Source organism: Epinephelus fuscoguttatus, linkage group LG3 (genome assembly GCF_011397635.1).
Source record: "Epinephelus fuscoguttatus linkage group LG3, E.fuscoguttatus.final_Chr_v1".
NCBI lineage: Eukaryota > Metazoa > Chordata > Actinopteri > Perciformes > Serranidae > Epinephelus > Epinephelus fuscoguttatus.
The window spans coordinates 42,823,556-42,843,508 of NC_064754.1; the positions used below are offsets into that span (position 1 = coordinate 42,823,556).

General features: G+C 39.4%; 2 protein-coding genes across 3 annotated transcripts; both read left to right on the forward strand.

Moving 5' to 3' along the window:
• Positions 1 to 1,111: 1,111 nt before the first annotated feature.
• On the forward strand, positions 1,112 to 7,080 carry ddt (D-dopachrome tautomerase). Of its 2 annotated transcripts, XR_007448974.1 has the most exons (4): positions 1,112 to 1,288; positions 3,020 to 3,195; positions 5,291 to 5,434; positions 6,899 to 7,080. XR_007448974.1 is itself a non-coding variant. In XM_049572019.1 (3 exons), exons 1-3 carry the CDS (start codon positions 1,181 to 1,183, stop codon positions 5,361 to 5,363), a joined length of 357 nt encoding a protein of 118 aa, XP_049427976.1. In that variant the 5' UTR covers positions 1,112 to 1,180; the 3' UTR covers positions 5,364 to 7,080. The 2 variants fall into 2 exon arrangements, 1 of the variants encoding a protein (XP_049427976.1); XM_049572019.1 differs by having other exon boundaries at positions 5,291 to 7,080.
• Positions 7,081 to 10,819: 3,739 nt separating this feature from the next.
• On the forward strand, positions 10,820 to 18,209 carry gstt1b (glutathione S-transferase theta 1b). The gene is made up of 5 exons (XM_049572327.1): positions 10,820 to 11,019; positions 13,025 to 13,112; positions 13,514 to 13,664; positions 15,386 to 15,562; positions 17,974 to 18,209. The coding sequence occupies exons 1-5, from the start codon at positions 10,908 to 10,910 to the stop codon at positions 18,169 to 18,171; spliced, it is 726 nt and encodes a 241-aa protein (XP_049428284.1). The 5' UTR covers positions 10,820 to 10,907; the 3' UTR covers positions 18,172 to 18,209.
• The last annotated feature ends 1,744 nt before the right edge of the window (positions 18,210 to 19,953 follow it).

Genomic DNA, 19,953 nt, shown 5'->3' on the forward strand with positions numbered 1-19,953 from the left:
CTTTACTCACTACAGTCTGGAGAGGGCAGAACAGAGAGCAGAGGAGGGAAGTAAAGTTGGCCAGAATGAGAGTAGGACACACCAGTTTGAACAGGACACTACTCATCGTGGGGAAGCACCCATCCAGGTGATGTGAGTGGTGCTGGCAGCCAGAGACAGCACAATGTGTACTTGCGTCATGTCATGTGGCAGAAAGAGAAGTGGTGCTAACTGAAATGAGGAAAACTGATTCAACAGAAATATCAATACATCCTAGAGTATGGAGGGAAAGAGAAAGGAATAACATGGATGGCTGTTTGACTTCTTCAGATACTCTGGACTGGTCAGAAGGAAAATGAAGAAGGTGCAGTAATGACTACGTCCGGAGGGTGGCAGCGCTATAACATTGCGGATGCCGGCTGCCGTAAAACTCCAAAGAAGAAGGGGAAGAAGGAAAAGTTTGCCCTTCTGCCATACATCTAATCCATGTCATGTTTTTTCCATAACCTTGACCAAGAAATTGCCCTCTGTCAGAAATCCCTATATACAAACTAATGCTGACAGCAAAGTGGATTAAAACGATAGACGCGTAAAGCGTAATAGATGTCGTAAGAGTTCCATGGTAGCTGCGTCAACACGTGCAGAGTGCTACATCCGGTCTGCTTTCAAAATATAACCAGAAACTGGAGAAAACTAACTGGGTAGAAAAATGTATTTATTTATTTAAGGGACTGTTAGTCATTTATGAGGGGCGAGTGGTCGACATGTAAGCCCTGGGGAGGGATTTGTATTTTTATTTCTATATTTAAAGGGTTGTATTTTGTATTTATTTTTGCATGATTTTTTAGAGAAAACATGCCCTCCAAACCAGCATGTAGGCTTTCTTTAAAGAATTGTGAAAGTCACTCCATTTATAATGGGCTGAAACTGTAAAAACAGAAATTACTGTTGGATTTTCAAGTTTCAGACGGTGCCTGGCCTCATCATTTGCGACCAACGCTTCTGACAGAAAAAAGAGAAAAAAAAGAAAACAAATTTGAGCTTCAAATAATGATATTTCATCAAATCACTTCATGCTACATGCTACTATTTTGAAAGTTACAACCGGAAAAACTAGTGTACGGTCGCTGCCTTGTAATTGGTCTTTCGGCCTCACTTCCACACAGAGTTATCAGCGGACTTCATTCCAGCAGTCAGAAAGATGCCTTTCATTAATGTGCAGAGTAACTTACCGGCCAGCTCCTTCTCGGAGGACTTTCTGAAGAAGCTGTGCTCCTGTGCCGCCGCTGCTCTGGGAAAACCAGAGGACGTGAGTACATTTCCAGCTAACCTTCCACCCTGCATGAAGCTGCTGTGCGTGTCCATACTAAAGCACACATGGATTGCGTACATCCTGCACTACAGTTATGTACAGGAGTGTTAGTATGTTCATATGTGCCTCTCTGTGCCGCTCAGACGCTTGTAGCAGTATTAAGGTCTCATATGTAGTTAACACTGAAGTAACTTTACATTAATCTCCTACCAACATGTCAAACCAGCTTTAACCATCTGATTATTGGAGCAGAGGCTTCCAGCCATTGGCTACAGTCTGTACTTCCAGCACCTCAATACATTCTCACCAGAGAATACCCTGGCCCCCGGGCCCTAAATTCTTCGCCCAGTGTAACCACCAAATCACACATACTGCTCATAACACACACTGCTCATAACTGAATGAACACACACACACACACACACACACACACACACACACACATACACATACTGGTATTTTACAATGTATGTATCTTCCAAGGATATTTATTAACCACCGATATAATGTAACCAATATAAAATACAATACTATGATATAGTTTAATATGATTAATAATATAGGCTAATATTGTGATACCACAATTATATAGTAGTGCTGTATTAAAGTGTTAAATTATTATATTATAGGCTATTGTATTGTATGTGTCAGTGAAATTCAAATTAATTCACACATGATTTATAGATTGGAGCCTGTATGTCCCAGAGGAAGTTGTAGCTTTTCAAAGGGTTAAAGTTTTGGCATAAAGCTGATTAAATCTGCCCATAGTAACTGAATTTAATTCCAATAAGTAGGCAGTATGTTGTTTAGTTTCTCACGTTTATATCAAACCAAATTTCATGAAAAACAGTTCCAAATTAAGTGAATTACAACAAGCGATGCTGCTCCTCTACTATTGTCTGTGTGTGTCTGTCTGCTCATCTCTCTCTCTCACTCTCTGTTAGACACAACTGACAATTGCGTGGAATAAGTATGTTATTTAGAACACACGATCACACACACAGCAGTGATACTAGTAAACAGATTCGTCCCATAAATGCTAACTTAATGTCACTGTTATTGCATCGGCAGCTGTGAGCTCCTCACCGTCTCTGTTTGGCTTTTAACATGCTCGTGTCTTCACAAAGGGCTGTTGCCACAACTCTATCAAGAGCACAAAGCTGTTACATTAGTTGCTCAAAACTCTCTATTTCCATTGTCCAATGTGCTCTCCATTATTATACTTTTCCCTTTGTTTTCCTTTGTTTGAGGTCTGTCTTGTGCTCTTTTAATAACATCATCGCGTTGTGCCCTCTTCTGCAGTAGCACCTGATTGGAGAATTAGTGCCATTTACTGCTTATGACAATTAACCAGCTTCCAATATTCCCATAACAGCAATGGATGGAAAAGCACATACATTTGCATTTTCTTTTGCAGATTTTCTGAAAATTCAGTTAAAATCCATGCTACATTTGGATGGAAGCCCAACTTCAGTTAACATTGATACTGTTTCTGTTGTATCTGTTCTGGTTTTGATCGTTTTAAAATCCACTCCCTCACATGGTCAGAGTAAAGGCTCTTACTCTGAATGACCTCTCACAGTGGGGAATTTGCTCACGTTGTCTTTGTTGGTATGGCCTTGAAATAAAGTACTGTGAATTTTTGCTCACTCTCCCCTCCCTGTTATACTGCTTCATATTTAACTGCTGAGCCCTTCACTAATGTTGGCAATGGTGGTTATCTTTCAGAGGATGAATATGGTGGTGACTCCTGGGCTACCGATGCTGATCTCTGGCTCTTGCTCTCCATGCTTGATGCTGTCGGTATCTGCTATTGGTGTGACTGACACCGCTGACAAGAACAAGGAGCACAGTGCCAAGATCTTTGCATTTCTGACCAAAGAACTGGGTCTGACTGAAGACCGGTGAGTTAGGAGGTTACTGCTCTGCCTGCCCGCATGTCATCAGCCTGCATATAAATATGAGGACATACTGGAGTGGTGTAGGTCAAGTCCTCAGAGCTGTTTTGTAATAACACAGCCTGTACTTCATCCAGATTATTTTCCTATGACTACCTTCAGTTACCACCATAAAACAAATTCAGTTGTTTTTTTCAATTCAATAATGAAACACAAGTCTTCCATAACAGTCTGCCTTGTTCATGCTATGGACATGTGCATGGTTCACTTCAGCTGTACTTTAAGCAGGGCTGTCTCCTCAGTCTGAAAACAAGACTCCCAAGTAAAATAACAACAGATTATTATAAACTTTGTAGAAATAACAAAATAACATGCTGCTAAAAGACATGGTTCACAACCACAAGCTGTTTGGCTATGTTCACAGGGAGACTTGAGTGACTGCTACAACCAAGTTGAGGGTTATCAATGGGGTTAGCTGTGTTAGCGCTACAGCTAGCAAACTTTTCCTTTTAGTATGCTTATTGCCAGTTTACCACTGCTGTTAGCATTGATGTGTGAGCTGCTACAATGTTATATTGTTAACCACACTTGCTGTGGGTCTGACAATGTTGTTTGAGTTTTTATTTAAGAAAAATTGTGTGCTCTCTTCCTTATCTGATGTTTCTCTAGACTAACATTGTGATTCTCATTGGTGGAAGTCTGAACAATTGACCCAAACATGAAAAATACAAATATTAATTAAAAAAATTCAAAGTAACTTATATAAAAAGGATCCTTGAATGTGGTTTTCACAATTGACTAATCAGAAGAAAAAACTAGAAGAAGTGAAGCAGATTCATTAATAAGCTTTACCATGTATTTGCCTTTGCTATAATGATTTTTACTATTTTTACTAGTTTATCAAGAACTCTGCTTTTTCACTGATGACCGTCTTACACTAAGAGTTGACAACTTGGCATGGCTACTAAAAACTAGACTACTCTTTCCTTTGTCACCCCTGTCTTGTGGATCATAGGGTTCTTAGAGGGTCTCCCCAGTAAATACATTTAAAAACAGTTAAAATGCACTATCAGTGCATCAGCTTATGCATCCTGTTGTTTCCCAGATAATGCTACATTGTGAACAACAAATCCATGCTGACATCAGCTAAGCTGTTAGCTGTTAGCAGCCATTGGCAGCAACTATCAATCAGACAGATAGACGGCAAACCGGATAGAATTTTAGTGGACAAGAGCAGGATGGTATAATTAGGTGAAGACGGCAGAGAATACTGTCAGCGCTGGTAACTGTAGAAGGCATTACCGTTTGAAGTCAAAATTTCTAAACTTTTTGCTTTCTTCCTTTACTCAGTTTACAAGCAGATGTTATGTCACTTGTTCACACAAAGTGAAAACATGGGCCATCTGTACAATAAATGGACATCACTAGAAAAATGACATAGAATAATAAACACAAAAATATTTTATTTAGTATATTTTATTACATCCTTTGTAAACAATAGGCTTTTCAACATATTGTCATGCAGTGTTGGTTTTACCATCCTTCCATTTTGTCTGACTGCTTGTTTGTTTTTTCCTGTGTTGGCCAGAAGGTGTTGTCTGTCTGCTGTCTACTGTCTGTCTGATTTCATGTGAATGCAGCATAGCTAATAGCGGTTGTATTGAGTTACATTATGATACATTCAAAGACTATAAAATAAATAAGGTAAATACGTCTGAAATCTTGTAAAATGTAGTTTTTATTGAGAATTATGAATAATTACAGCTGTTAGAGGGAGAAATTTGTAGTATTCACAACAATATCAACCAGATATTAAAGAGGCAATTATAGTAGATGACCTCATTCAAAAGCACATGCCCTGTGCACAGCGCTGTCAGTCCTTATAACTTGTTGCAGGTGATGGCAGGAAACATCAGATTGATAGTACATACTGAGTCAGGGTCTGACTCTGCCCTTACAGCAGAAACAGCTCTGAGCTCAGCCTGCAGGCCTTAATCCTTAAACCAGCACACAGCAGTTGAGGGACTCACAAACTGTGCTGTTTCTCTGATTTGAATGAAAGCACTGGGTAAATGATTGACAGCTTTGTTCTGATTTACAGGATCATGATTCAGTTCCATGCACTGCAGCCTCACCAGGTCGGGAAGAAGGGAACCGTCATGAGCTTCTTGTGAAAGGCGACACGCTTGATGCATCTCACAATCTCATTCCTGACAGAGTAGATCAATATGAACCACACAATGAAGTAAAGATAGTCATTTTTTGGCCAAGTACTGTATTTTTATGTCATATCCAGATACACTTAAGGCACATTTTACACATCCGCACTTATTCCCAAAGCTGTATATGTACATGATGTAATAACTTGTATTTTTTAATAATAACAAGACTGTTTGTTGTTGTCGTTCCTAAAATTAGTACCATACTATTGAAGAAAACAACATTTGGACTCCCTCTTAATTCATTCCAGCAATTCAACTAACTACAAATAAGTATTATGAACTAAATCCGTGGTTCCTAACCATCTTCCTTAAGGGACTCCTTTTCTATCATTGATAGATATTTATATATTTAACGCATAACAATAACAGTACAGTTATCCGTACTAGTGAAGGCAATAACTGCACAAAGTTTGTGTTAAACAAACAATTTGGATCAATTTTGATTATTTCCTGTGAATATTATATCAGAGATGAGTTTTCCAGATATTTTTTAGGAGCTTTTTATGATTCTCTGTCTCTATTATGTTTTTTTTTTTAACAATCATACATACTTATTAGGCTTCTTTTTTGACAAATCAATCAATCAATCAATCAATCAATCAATCAATCAATTTTATTTATAAAGCCCAATATCACAAATCACAATTTGCCTCACAGGGCTTTACAGCATACGACATCCCTCTGTCCTTATGACCCTCACAGCGGATAAGGAAAAACTCCCCAAAAAAAACCCTTTAACAGGGGAAAAAAAACCGGTAGAAACCTCAGGAAGAGCAACTGAGGAGGGATCCCTCTTCCAGGACGGACAGACGTGCAGTAGATGTCGTACAGAACAGATCAGCATAACAAATTAACAGTAATCCACATGACACAATGAGAGAGAGAGAGAGAGAGAGAGAGAGAGAGAGATATGTAGGTAATGACAGTAGCTTACAACAACATTGTTGAAAGTAATAATATTATAGTTATAGTTCTGGCTACTGTGGTACAATATGTTGAAAGTATGTATTAATATCTGGCAGTATACATGTGTGACAATAGTCATATGTGTATAATAACAGTAGAAGTATGACTAATGACTAATGATGGCAGCAGCAGCAGGAGGCATCTGGCAGGACCACGGCAGTAGCACAACCACACACGTCACACTGTCCAGGCACTGTTGCGATATGAGTTAATCTGAGAGACAGTGGAGCACAAAGGCTCCGGAGAAGAAGCCGAGTTAGTGACGTCCAGAATGGCCGAGTTAGCAAGATGCAGTAAAAGAATACACACAATTAAGTCTTCCTGACACTTAGTCATTTTCTATTAGCTCTTTGGTTGATTTATCTGCATACTTCTTTTTCAGCAGAGAGTGAAGGCTCTGTGAATATAGTTTGTGTTTAAGTCTTCACTGTGGTCTTATCATGTGAGATTTCTGTTAAGATTTTATATTGAATTATAATCTAAACTTGAAAAATTATGAATTCATTTCGTTTTCTTCACAGATGAAGTTTTTACACCCCAAAAAATCAAGAAAGGTTTGAAGGCAGCCAACACTGAGAAATTCCTAAACCTGTTATTCAATGAGTTTGTCCTGATTAGTTTTGGATAAACTCTTCAGTTTGTTGATGGGACAGAGGAAAGTTCATGAGTAATAAACTGGCATTTGAATGCATCACCTGTAAAATCTGTTTTGTCTTTATTGCTTAAAGCAGGCTCATTTGAATAGTGGCATTTAGCTTAGACCTCAACACAAGTTCAAATAAGATATAATGTGAAACACAATTCATGTACATTCTCCAACTTGAAAGGGAGGAACATGTTTTATTATTTTGACTTTATTATTATTTTTGGGAGGCTCCTTATTAAATAAAAAGTAATGTTAAAATTATTCAATTCGATTTTGATTGAAAGAAAGAACTGTTGCCCTTTTGTTAATAATTACATTACTACACAGCCTAGCATCTTGATACACAGATGTCTTTAAAAATCGAGAGTTCAAGAGATGCACCGATTTGACCTTCAGGTTCTCTCCTCTTGTTCTTGTGTTCATGTAGATGTGTTGCTGCAGAGTTTGATGCCATTTGACAATTCTAATTTTTGACAAATTTTACAAGTTGGTTACTTCTCGCCATAAAAGAGGAAGCTGACACAATCATCACCGGGAAGGGTTTGTCTGGCCAAACTACAGGTTACATGAACTCCAAAAACATGGGAATCGGTAATATGAGGAGTGTCGTGAGTGTATTTGTGAATTTATCATGAGGTGTGTGTATAAAGTAAGAATCAAACAATACTATAAATGTGGAGAGCTGGGGGGCCCATGGGGTGTGACATGGTGAAAGAGAACCAGAGCATGGTCTGCAGCCATCTTAAATACAGGAGAGCCACATCTCCTCTGACGCCCCTGGCCTTCACTCTGGAACATAACCCAAAATATGTAAAAAGGCACACACACAACCCAAACTCAGAGATCAGCCCCAGGGTCTTAACACAACCAAAATAACCACCTCAACAGCAGATAGATCCCAGGGTTAGTTTGGTCGAATGCTGGTTTAAAAATAGTTATGCAAGCCAAAAATGAACATGTAGTTGACTAATATATAACATCTAGTTGATTTTGATGTCCTGATGTCTGTATCTCTATTCGTTTGATTTGACTTCACTGGCATTATGGCTGTTAGTAGAAAAATACTGCCAAAACAATTCAGAGAGCCATAAAGAAATCAGTAGGCCTACACTTAAATCATGTTCATATTTCATGTGATATTTTTTTGTTTGAGACCATGTAAAGCCCAGTGTTACACAACCCCTTATTTGCAGTGTCATGACAAACAAAAGAAACCAAGAGAGTTACATAATCCCTTAGTAGATCCTGTTGCCTTTCACCCAGCGCTCTACAATGGTTTGTCTGGGTACTTGTTAAACCATTGGATTCAATTTTGGATTGCTAGATACCAGAGAGTACAGAGAAGCAAGAGGATTCACTCTTCAATTACTACTTTTACTAATTCTGTTTGACAAATCCCAAACTCTTCATTCCCCCTCTGAATGTTCCTAAAACCAGCAGCAGTGAGAGGAAACTCGAGAAAGTGGATGGGGCCAGAAGAATGAAGTCACAAGAAACTGATATATAACCCTCATGTGTTTGTTGTTTTGAAGCATGCTATAGTTTATGTAGGCTAACTCTTCTTTTATGACACATCCTTGCTAACTCAGTGATCAAGCAGATCATGGACATGTGATTGGCTGAGGATATGTCAGGACACATCAGTTTCAGTCAACAACCTAACGACTGCTCTGAAAGACTACAACTGCCATAAGGCCTATGCTATTAAATCCTAGGAGTTGTGCTTAATGAAATTGGGCTCAAATTGTGCCAGTACGGTGATTATCATTTAGTTTAAAGGGGAACACCACCTAAGTTATGAATTCCAATATCTTATTTCCATGGCCTAGAAAAGTTCAATTAATAAGTCTAAACATGAGCTGCTTTCTCTTAAAGCCAGAAACCAGAGGAGAAAGTCTCACACTTGTGATGTCATAGTGTGGAAAGTCTGAAGCTATACACCATAGACAATAAACGGGACAGTGTTAATTTCGTTGCTGAAAACTATGATGAAAATATTCCTTCAACAACTTTTTTCTATGATGACGAGCTAAAAATAGATCTTGATAATAAAAACTAAGATGAAATTTGTGTTTCATTTTTGTTGATGAGACAATACATGACCAAAATGTTGGTGGACTATGCGACATTGAAAGCCGAGAACAGCCGTGCTTGTAATTATCTTCAAATGCCACATGAACAACAGGCTGGCAAACTCCAGTAAATAGTCGGCACCAGGATGTTTCAGTAGCCAGCAAAAACACTCACACCGGAGCAGCGTCAGCAGTTGGTGCGAGTTGTGCGCTGTAATTCAGGAGGAAATAATCAGCCGTGTGTTTGACTGTGGATGGTGGAGCTGTTGAATGGATTTGTGGAGTTTGTTAGTTGCAGTGGTGGCTGTTAGCAGTTAGCTCCGCTAGTTTGCCATTGAATGGCAGCAATGCAAGCAGCCACCTGCCGCCGGACTTTACAGCTGATCCCCACAAGACTCCACTCAGTCCAGATTGTCTATGGGTTGATGCTGTATGACAGGCAGGTAGGAGGCTCAGTTATATGTGAGTGTGGTCTGAACTCAGATCAGTTTTCTCTAACAGAGATGAAAGTTTAGTTTTAATCTCCAGCTCTGAGAGAGGACACGATTTTAATCAACCTTGAGACTAACATGTTGCAGATGAAGAGAAGATTCAGGCTTTAATTAAGTTATTTTTCTGCTTAACAGTGAGATGGATAAGGTAGAGTTTACCATGGTGAACCTGGGTACAGTTGTCTCTAGTTGTCTCAGATTAGTTATTTGTGGTGGCGAAGTGATTGAGAGCATGAATAGAGAGATGTTGAGTTTTTCAAATGATGATCAGTAAGTGTGTGCATGTAAATCACCCCTTAAACTGGTCAAACACTGCTGGAGAAGTGACAGTTTGTAAGTGTATAGAAATGAGTTGTAGAAAAAAAATTGTCTAAATGCAATTCTTATACAATCTGTCACTTTGAGTCTAAATTCTGATACATGAATTAGCCTAACTTGATTAGTTTAAAGATGAATAAAAACACAGAAAACATATTGACTAAAAGTTGACTAAAATGTTTTGAATTTTCATCAACTAAAACAATGAGGGATAAAAATTACTAGAATGTGACTGAAATTAATAAGCATCATCATTTCAAGACTAAGACTAAATCTAAAATAGCTGTCAACGCTGGACTGGGAGCCTGATTTTGTGGACCCAAACAATTATACCCAAATGAACCTAAATTCTATTGTAATCTCAGTTCTGATATAGAAAATATAAACCAAACCATGACGTCACACTAATGAAAATCATTACTGGGTAGACATCTGGCAACTGATTACAGTTGAAGAGATATGTAAAACTGACAAACCTGTTTATTTCTGTTGTCATTTTCAGCCATAACTGTAACGTTTAAAGATAAATAGTTAACCTATCTGACGTCTCTGCTGTGATTTGTTTATATACTATGTTGCTTTGCTATCATTTTTGATTAACCAAATCTGCATATGCTCAACAATCCTATGACATCACAAATTTGAGTTTTAGCACTCTAGCTGTCTATATTTGTTAATATTTTTTGACTGTCTTAGACCATAGGAACAAAATGTATGAATACTGAAAATGGGTGTACATCCCCTTTAAGTGTGAATAAATAATCCGTGATTATGTTTAATATTGTAGAACAGCTGATGAAAGAGCCTGAAAGAGGACACACTTTGTGTAATTGAAGTTTGTGGGTCAGAGTTTAGATAGTAAAGGGGACGGCCGTTTTCTCCAACACTCAACCCGTCTCACGCTGAGATTGGAGAGACGTGAACCATCTTAGTAAAATAAAACATCTTTGGTGCCTCTGTAAAGTTACAGAGAGAGAAAGTCTTTTTGTCGTCGGAAGCAAAAATGGCGTTGGAGCTGTATTTGGACCTTTTCTCTCAGCCCTGTCGCTCAGTTTATATCTTCGCTAAAAAGAACAACATCCCTGTTGAGGTGAAAAGAGTTTCGCTGATGGACGGTGAGTTCAAGTTTATACAGAGACGAAGAAAACGTGCTTTCTTTTGTAAACCTGAGGTATTAGTGACAGAGCCGAGACACTGGGGCTCAGAGCAGAGCTGCAGAAACAAGTAATGTAACAGTTACTGTCTTTTAGTTGCTCTCTTGTGTAACAGAAGCAGATTTAGGCTGCTCTGCAGGACAGAGAATAAGTCATGGTCTATACCTGCTGTACAATGAAGGAAAGAAACGTTTTTCTGCACTCACACGCAGGGGCGTAAACAGGAAGGGCGATTGCACTGGGGCCCGTGGGGTGGCGAGTTTTTTTCCCCAAGGATGGCGAAGGCCCTACTCTGCCGCAAGGCTAATTTATGCTCAACGTTAAATGTCCGTGCTCCGTGTTCATTTCGTCAGTATTTCTGCACATTTCCATAAAGCTTACGGATATGGGCCAAACGGAGTAGTACCACCGAGAACCGTGGGGGCAGTGTTGCTGTCACTACCCGATACGTAGCTTTAGTGAGACACGAAGAAGAAATAACAATTCAATTTCTTTCCACTGTAGTAACTTCCTTATGCCACTAGTCATATGCAATGTCCAGCTGAAATGATAAAGTCAAAGGCACATGCAGTACATATTGGCTTGGCAGCGTCAGGAGATGTTCACATAGTTTAGTTATAGCTTCTCAAGTGTTTTCTAATTACCTTAAAACTTCAATTAAAAGCCTAGTCCCTTGTACTAGACCAGTGTTGCTCCACATTTTGACAAATAAATGCCTGTTGCAATTAGAGGTCAAGCTGATTTTTTTTTTTTTTTTGTAGAATTTCTTTAGATGTGTAAACCAGGTTGTTGACTACCTCAAATTATGTGTCCATTCCTCAATTACCCTGTAAGTTATTCATATTCCTTTAGTCCGTACGGTTCCACCAATCAAAAGAATCAAAAAAGTTTTTCATTAAAATGAATCCAAGTTGTGAGTATTGTTTTAACAGGATAAAGTGGTGTTGTGTCGGTATGTGGGGTGCTGTAATCCCTGAGTGCTGTAATTCACTCTCTCTCTGATGTGCTGTTGGAGCTAGATCAAATGAATGATTCATTATCGATACTTTATCTGAAGCCTTATTTTTATACAAGTTATATTCATACTGGTTTGAATAAACAATTTGATTGTATCTCCTGATCTTTGCAATGCAGCAGTTTTGTGTGAAAGGAGTTCAATGCCCGTCCCATATAGACGCCTGTCCAAAATATAGGCCTGTTGAGTTCAGTGATTTAAGCAAATAATAGCCTGGGCTACTGAAGTTTTACAGGTATGTCTCTTAATATTTTGTAGATTAAAAAACAAATTAATATGGATGGATATCATTTGAATGTTTTTTATATTAGAGTTTCATTTCAATATTGGTATATTTAAATGCACCTTTTTCTATACAAACCTGTCTTTCATTTAACAAAGCAAAGGGTAACAGGCTGGAAAATAATTTTTAAAAAGCTTATTTAAAACAGGAAAATTACATCACTTTACGATTATGCAGCCTTTAACACCAGGAAAAGACAACACACATCTCAATATCGATATAATATTGATATATTGCCCAGGGCTACTTACTTCTGTGTCCACATTAGACATACAAAACACCATCACGCCCTGGTGGCTGGTGTTGATATAACATTGATATATTGCCCAGCTGTGGTCCCAAGATAAATCTTTCATCACTAGATTATTAAGAGGATATAAAAGAAAACAAATTTACTTTTTAAGTATTTTTAGTACTGGACAGTTTTCCTCACTTCATGCCATGGACACAATTCAGTCAGTACCAAGCAAGTGTTGAGGTTTGAGTCTTGCCCCTGATTGTAAAAAGACTACAAATCTGAAGTAGCCAGCACTAAAAGTATATGGAGGTTTCAGTTTAGCCCTATCAGTCAGTAGCTTCATACACAGACCAGCATGTAGTGGCTTTGTAAACAGCTGTTGATAATTCCAGACTGAAATCGTAATTTTTGCTGCATGTGTTGGTTTCAGGTGAGCAGTTCTCAGAAGAGTTTGGGAAGATAAGCTTGATCAGAAAAGTTCCTGCTCTGCGAGACGGAGACTTCTGCCTGGCTGAAAGGTGATTATTTAAATCAGCTTTTATTTAAATCTTCCTCACCTGGTGCCTCAGTACCCTGCCATGTTACTATACTGACAGTTAGTCAGTGCTGTATGTGTGTGTGTGTGTGTGTGTGTGTGTTATATGTGGGGTTTTTCATTGTTTTTTATTTTGTGAAGCACCTGGTGTTGCATGTATGAAAAGTGCTATATAAATAAAGTAAAAAAAAAAGTGAAAACATCTGACTGGGGAAAAACTTTGCACAGACGCAAGTCAGTATAGTCAAGGTCAGACAATTTAGGAGACATAAACAGAAGAAAAACACATTTTTGAGTTTGAGTTGAGGGGACTTTAAACAGTAACAGCCCTGTAGAAACCCATGTGTTCTGTGTGGTAGCCATCAATTCTGTTTGACTCTGCAGCATTGCCATCCTGCTGTATCTGGCTCAGAAGTTTAAGACTCCAGACTTCTGGTACCCAGCTGACCTCCAGCAGCGTGCATGTGTCAATGAGTATCTGTCATGGCAGCACAGTGCCATTCGCTGGCATGGATCAAGGATTTTCTGGCTGCGGGTAAGTTCACTGACACCTGTCATGGTCTCCTGCTTGTTAAAGCATTGGTTATTATCTTCAGCTTTCCTCCACAGTGAGTGACAGAGGAATGAAGTCAGCTGGAAGGAAAACATCAGCACTGGGTTACACTCGCTGTGTATGAGTTCTCTCCTGAGTTAAGGTGTAAAGTCTAAACCACAGGCTTAGTTACTAATTAGTTAGTTTGTAATTCAATCATGACCACAACAACTTTGGGCATAAGCTAACTAGTTTGGAAGTTAAGTCATAACTAGGGCAATAAACAGTGGATGATAGAGTTGCAGTGCGCATTAGCTGTGTGGCTGGCATGAGCCACTTGACATCATAGCACATCGTATAGGGCTTTTCCATTATTTTGGCTGCGCATAGTCAACCATGCCACATTGATTTGTGTTTCCATAGCCAGTTTAAACACACTCAGTTGTGTTGATTCGAGCTCAAGATGAACTGTCTCCAGAATCGGGTCTAAGAGTGTACGAATGCCTCCAACCGGGATGCAGTGACCCCACATGGGCTTTCATCATTATTCAGCAACATTCAGTGATGATCCTGTCGCATGTTTAAATAAAAAACAACACAAATAAAGAAACAGTTCGGAGCATGTTGCATGCTTCATACACAGTTAGCTAGCTGTAGACTGAGACAAATTAATTGAATTCCCTGCTCTTAAAGGCTGCTGGCAGCTACTGGCATCCCATCCTTGTGAACACAATATCTCAAGAGTGCCTCAAGGGAATTTCTTCAAATTTGGCACAAATGTTCACTTGGACTCAGCAATGAACTGATTGGATTTCTGTGGTCAAAGGTCAAGGTCATTGTGACCTTGCATCTATCTCATTCTTGTGAATGTGGTTTCTCAAGAACCCCTTAAGGGAATTTCTTTAAATTCGACACAAACGGTCACTTGAACTGAAGAATAGATTGATTAGAATTTTGTGGTCAAAGGACAAAGGTCAAGGTCAGTGTGACCTCACATAATATTTTTTTGGTCATAGGAATTCATATGCTCGTTATGAAAAAACTTCACACAGATGTCTAATAGGATCAAAAATTAAGTGATTACATTTTATATCCAAAAGGTCAAAGGTAAACTTCACTATGACATCATAATGTTCTGCATAAAAACTCTTTTCTGCCCAGTATTTAACGTCATAACTCAGGAACAGAGGAACATGTACAATGGGTGTGAAGCATCCACGTTTTCACAGACATGGATCTAAACTGTAAGAGAAACTTGACTGTTACAACCGCGGGGCGGTAATTGTAGTTATTTTATATTATTTTATTACACTATGATAATTTGGTCACACCTGTCGCCCACATCCAGCTGCCGTTGTGCACTTTCAATTAATGTATTGAATTGGCCCAGCAAAAATGCTGTGACGATGGTGATGACTTCATGAGTGTGAGGAAAGAGTTCACCTTCTTCTAGACAGGGTGCTGACAAGCTGAACCCTCTGACTTTTGTTTTCATGCAGTCTCGGAAAGTTACAAGGTTGAATACTGCATATTTACTGGTTTCCTTGGCCGTCTCTCAGGAAAAGCACTCACATAAACTGCTCAGTATCTGCTTTCATCTTCCCCTGAAAAGTGATTCAAACATTTTGTATCAAGAACAAGCTCATTGTCAGAGTTGAATAATATGTTTTTTCACGTGTACTTCCTGGAGATTTAAATTGAAATCTTTCTCGTTTGTCCTGTAGGTTTTGATTCCCAAGATTATGGGTGTCGACGTCCCACAGGACAAGCTGGATGCAGCCTTGGAGGACCTGAATGGCTCACTGGAACTCATCGAAGAAAAGTTCATCCAGGACAGGCCCTTCATCGCAGGAGATCAAATCTCACTAGCTGACCTGGTTGCCATTGTGGAGATTATGCAGGTGAGCAGAAAAGTTTTTCTGCAGTCAAAATGGCCCAAAATCAGAGACTGAATCAAGGCCCATGCCACTGTTTTTGCACACTGAGCCTGTTACATTTCTGCCAACCTGTTGGAATATGTTTATATGCCTCTGCGACAGTGCTCGCTGTGGCCGGAGGCATTATGTTTTTGAGTTGCGCCTTCATCCGTCCTATCCTTGTGAACAAGAACTCTCAAGAATGGGAATCTCTTCAAATTTGGCACACAGCTTCACACAAATGTCTAATAGGCTAAAGTAATGACTTAATGTCATGTTATATCCAAAAGGTCTAAGGTCAACTTCACTGTAGACTCACAAGTCAGTCTTTAGACGCTTTGCTTAACTAAAGACTGATGACTTTCTCCCTGATTTTGTGTTTAGATGGGCGGATACAATTTCAGAGTTTAAAAAAACTCCCTATGTTGCAGAACCAATAGTAAATCTGCAGGGTGGTCCTTCGGTGGCTCACTGAACTCTTGTGCTTGTAAACATAGTCCCACTAGAAACACGTGTAGCGGTACAAAATGGCTCAGCCGTGCTCGCAGAAAACACCGTCAAAGTTAAGTGGATGTTTGTCGCGTTTGCGGCGACACATTCTCGCCAACTAAAAGAAACAAACATAATCTTTTACAAGGCCATGACTCATCCGTCTGGCCAGACTATAACGTTAGAGGGAATTGCCTTGTTGTTTACAAATACTTCCGGGTAGAAAACTAGCAGAGCTTTTAGCTATATATATAGCCTATATATCACATTTTTCACATCACTGTATCACCGTTTGGACTAATCCGATGTTTGTAAAGTCTATAAACACAATGATTGAACAAACATTACTATTTCTGTGTGTACGTTTAGCTGGGCTAACCGTTAGCTGTTAGCCCTGTTAGCTGTTAGCAGTGTCTGTAATAGGTAATAACTCGTTAAACGGTCCGTGAAAAAAATTTTTTTTCCAGCGGATATCTTAGTTACAACATGATTGAGCTAGCAAAGCAGTTTTGTGTTGCTATGTGTGGTATTTATTCAGTTTTGGGAAATCACGATGTCTAGAAAGCATCAGTGGCTGCAGCTGACAGGGACAGCTAACAGCAGCAGCAAAGCTAACATCAGGACGTCATCTGTTAAAAGCCTCCCGTTGTCGGATACAACATGAAACTACTCCAGTTAGCTCAATCATGTTGTAACTAAGACATCCGCTGGAAAAAATATTTTCTTCACGGATGATCACACGTTTGATAAAACGGAGTTTAATCTCTTGGCATCCATTTTCAAGCTCTCTGTGTGTTTGTTTCCTTGCGGACGAGAAAAGGAGGAGCGCACATTTCCGAGAAGGCGTGTCCTTTTCTAAAATGCAAGAGGCATTGCTTTGTTGCCGGCCGTTTTAGCCGGTGTGTTAAACACACTTTAGAAAGGAGTGTCCCCAGACTATCAGAAGGCGGAGATCTCTGATTGTCTGGTGGCGAGACTAACTTCACTGTGACATCATAATTTTCTGCATAAAACACTTTTCTGGCCATTCTTCAACATCATATCTCAGGAACAGAAGGGGAAATATTTGGTCAGATACTTAATTGGTGACACTAATCTTGGGTGTCCACCTTGAAACTGTGCTGATTGTATAGATCTTCTGTGGTGATGGGTTGAAGATGTGTGTGAAGCATCCATGTTTGCACAGACATGAATGTGAACTGTAAGAGAAAATTGACTGGTGTGCGGAGGCATACAACCATGGGACTGTCATCGGGATTATTTCTGTCTGTATGCAGGAATCAAGTGGACAAAAAAACGAATCAGGCGGTCAAAGTGTTCCAGTGTAGCACGAGGGATGGTGTGATAGGCACTGCTGACTTCAGTGTTCTGGTCCTGGTTCGGCATTTAACAAACTGTCTGTATTCAGAGAGTTCATAGCTGAGATCACCTTTGTTAAAAGGCCGAGGATGATAACTAAGGAGTTCAGCTTTGTCTGCTCCACACACAGAGAGCGAGTGTGTGCTGTGCTTTCTGTAAGTTAATTTGAGGTGGAATAAAAACACAGACCAGTTTGAATGAAACAAACTCACGGGGGCAATAGAAGGGTTTGCAGTTAATATAATAAAAATCCAGATCAGGAGAACAATGCTGCAAAATCACTGTCACGTCATTACACCAGCCACTGTTAATGTAAAAACAAATATGTACTTACCTTTTGATTTGCCAGAGAGCTCTGTGTTGTTATCCACCCTGAAAAGTTGGAAGCCTATCAGCTACTGTGCAAAATTGGGTGTTGTATACTTAAGGGACTGGTATTCATACTTACGCATTCATAAGGAATGTTTTGTGTTAGTCGTCCCAGGGGTTAGAGAATAGTTGGCTTGTTCCACATTAACTGGCCTTCTATGTGATTCTCTCACTGACAGCCTGTTGGCTCTGGCCTGGATGTGTTTGAGGGGAGACCCAAGCTAAGCGCGTGGCGGGACAGAGTCCAGGCTGCCATTGGACAGGAGCTGTTTGATGAGGCCCACAAGCCCATCCTTGGGGCCCAGGAGAGTGCGAAACTGATAGATGGCAGCAAGATGGAGTTCTTCAAGCCCAAGATTCTCAAGTTATTCATGTGAAGAGGAGATTTGGTCAATAAAGCTTCAAGTAAAATCTACCTCACTCTCATTTTTTCCCTTCTATGCAACTATGACACTTTGTGAAGGAAAACATCCCCCAGTTAGAGAGAGAGACACACTCTTTTTGAATTGCTTTCTATTGTGCCAGAGAGTAAGAAGCTTATTGCCAAATTAGTGGATTACTTGTTTAAGAATTCTGTATCTGTAAACTGTGTTAGGAAGGAGGACTGCAATTTCCTGTATTCATAGTTCAATGAACACAGGTTAATTCAGTTCAAAGTGATTCACCATTTTCTTTATTCCAATGTCATATAAAAAATAAAACAATTACTCCTCTGTTTCTCTAATCTGTGATGAATGTAAATCAAGTACTTTGTTGCATTTCTTTTGTAACTGTCCACTGATTTACCATTTCTGGCAAATATCTTTTTTCCTTTTTTTCTGAGGTTTACCATAGGACTTTCTCTCCTGACAGAGACTTGGCTCTCTTTTAGAGCCCAGAGAATTATAGGTTGGCCGATTTTATTGGCAGATATTTGCCAGTGGGATCGGGAACAGCATATATGTTTTACGATATGCACATATCTGAAAACTTTTTTTACACTATATATAATGCAGAAAATAATGCTGAGGGTGATTTAGAAGTGGTGCAACTGTGTAGTTTGTCCGGAAGAGCACGCTTCGACTCTATTACAATACCGTCAGCACCTGCAGCACTTAGCAGAGTGCGCTGACTGGGGTGCTGCAGAGTCCAGAGGTGTCCTCAGGGTAAGTTACTAACTAGTTTGTGAAATACATACTGGAAAGTTGATAATCAATGACCCCATCATTTTACCTTTTCATGTAACGAATCAGTGTTGGGGGTAATGCGTTACAAAAAGTTAAAGAAGTAACTAGTGACAGTGATATATTACTTTTTGCAATAACAAAGTGATGTAACTGGTTACCAACAGGATTTTGGGTAATATTACTTTTACATTGTCGCGTCACATGTTCCCATCTGAAAATAACTGTTTATTGTTTCGTTTTTCATTTGTCCTCATTGATCCACACTGCTCTACTTGCACTAGTGCGCCACCAGAAAACACATCCCTCAAGGTTGTTGTGTGTCATGTCATTAAATGCTACATCAGAGAAGGACGCTGGTGATCGGCACATCCGGGTGATGCCAAACTGTGAGTTATGATGTTCAGTATGTCTCCAGTTATACATCTGCAAAGTCTACAACATATCCCATTCTGCTTTTGTGTCCTAAAGCAGTTGGATATGTTTCCATTCATACCCCCTACAAAAACTGCAGAGCAACGCTGGCACACAGTCCCGTTCTTATGCATAGCTCTCTCTCTTTTGCTGTTATGGCTGACCGGCACACCAGGAACCGGCAGGTGGGTCCTCCAGCGTCGGTGTATTAATTTTCGCTCATCATAGTGACTGACTCGCATGGTATACTGTTTGTTGTGCTAAAGTTAACATTTTTGTATTATGTTTCATATCATAGGCCCACAAATATTTATAGATATTTCATAATTATCAGACTTCTATCCTCTGCCTGACCCTCCATGTGTCCAAGGCTATTCATTTATTTAAAGGGCTAGGGGTATTTAATGGTTCTTTATCATTACACTGTTATTAACATAAGAAAGAAAAGTCAGTTTCTTCAATGCAAAGCTGTCTCAGATTTTAGAGAGAGTGGTTTGGTTTTTATTAGTCTGTTAGAGTTATCAAAACACAATATACAGGATGGCCATCACAGCATGAGCTGAAATCCTGTCATGGGTTTCT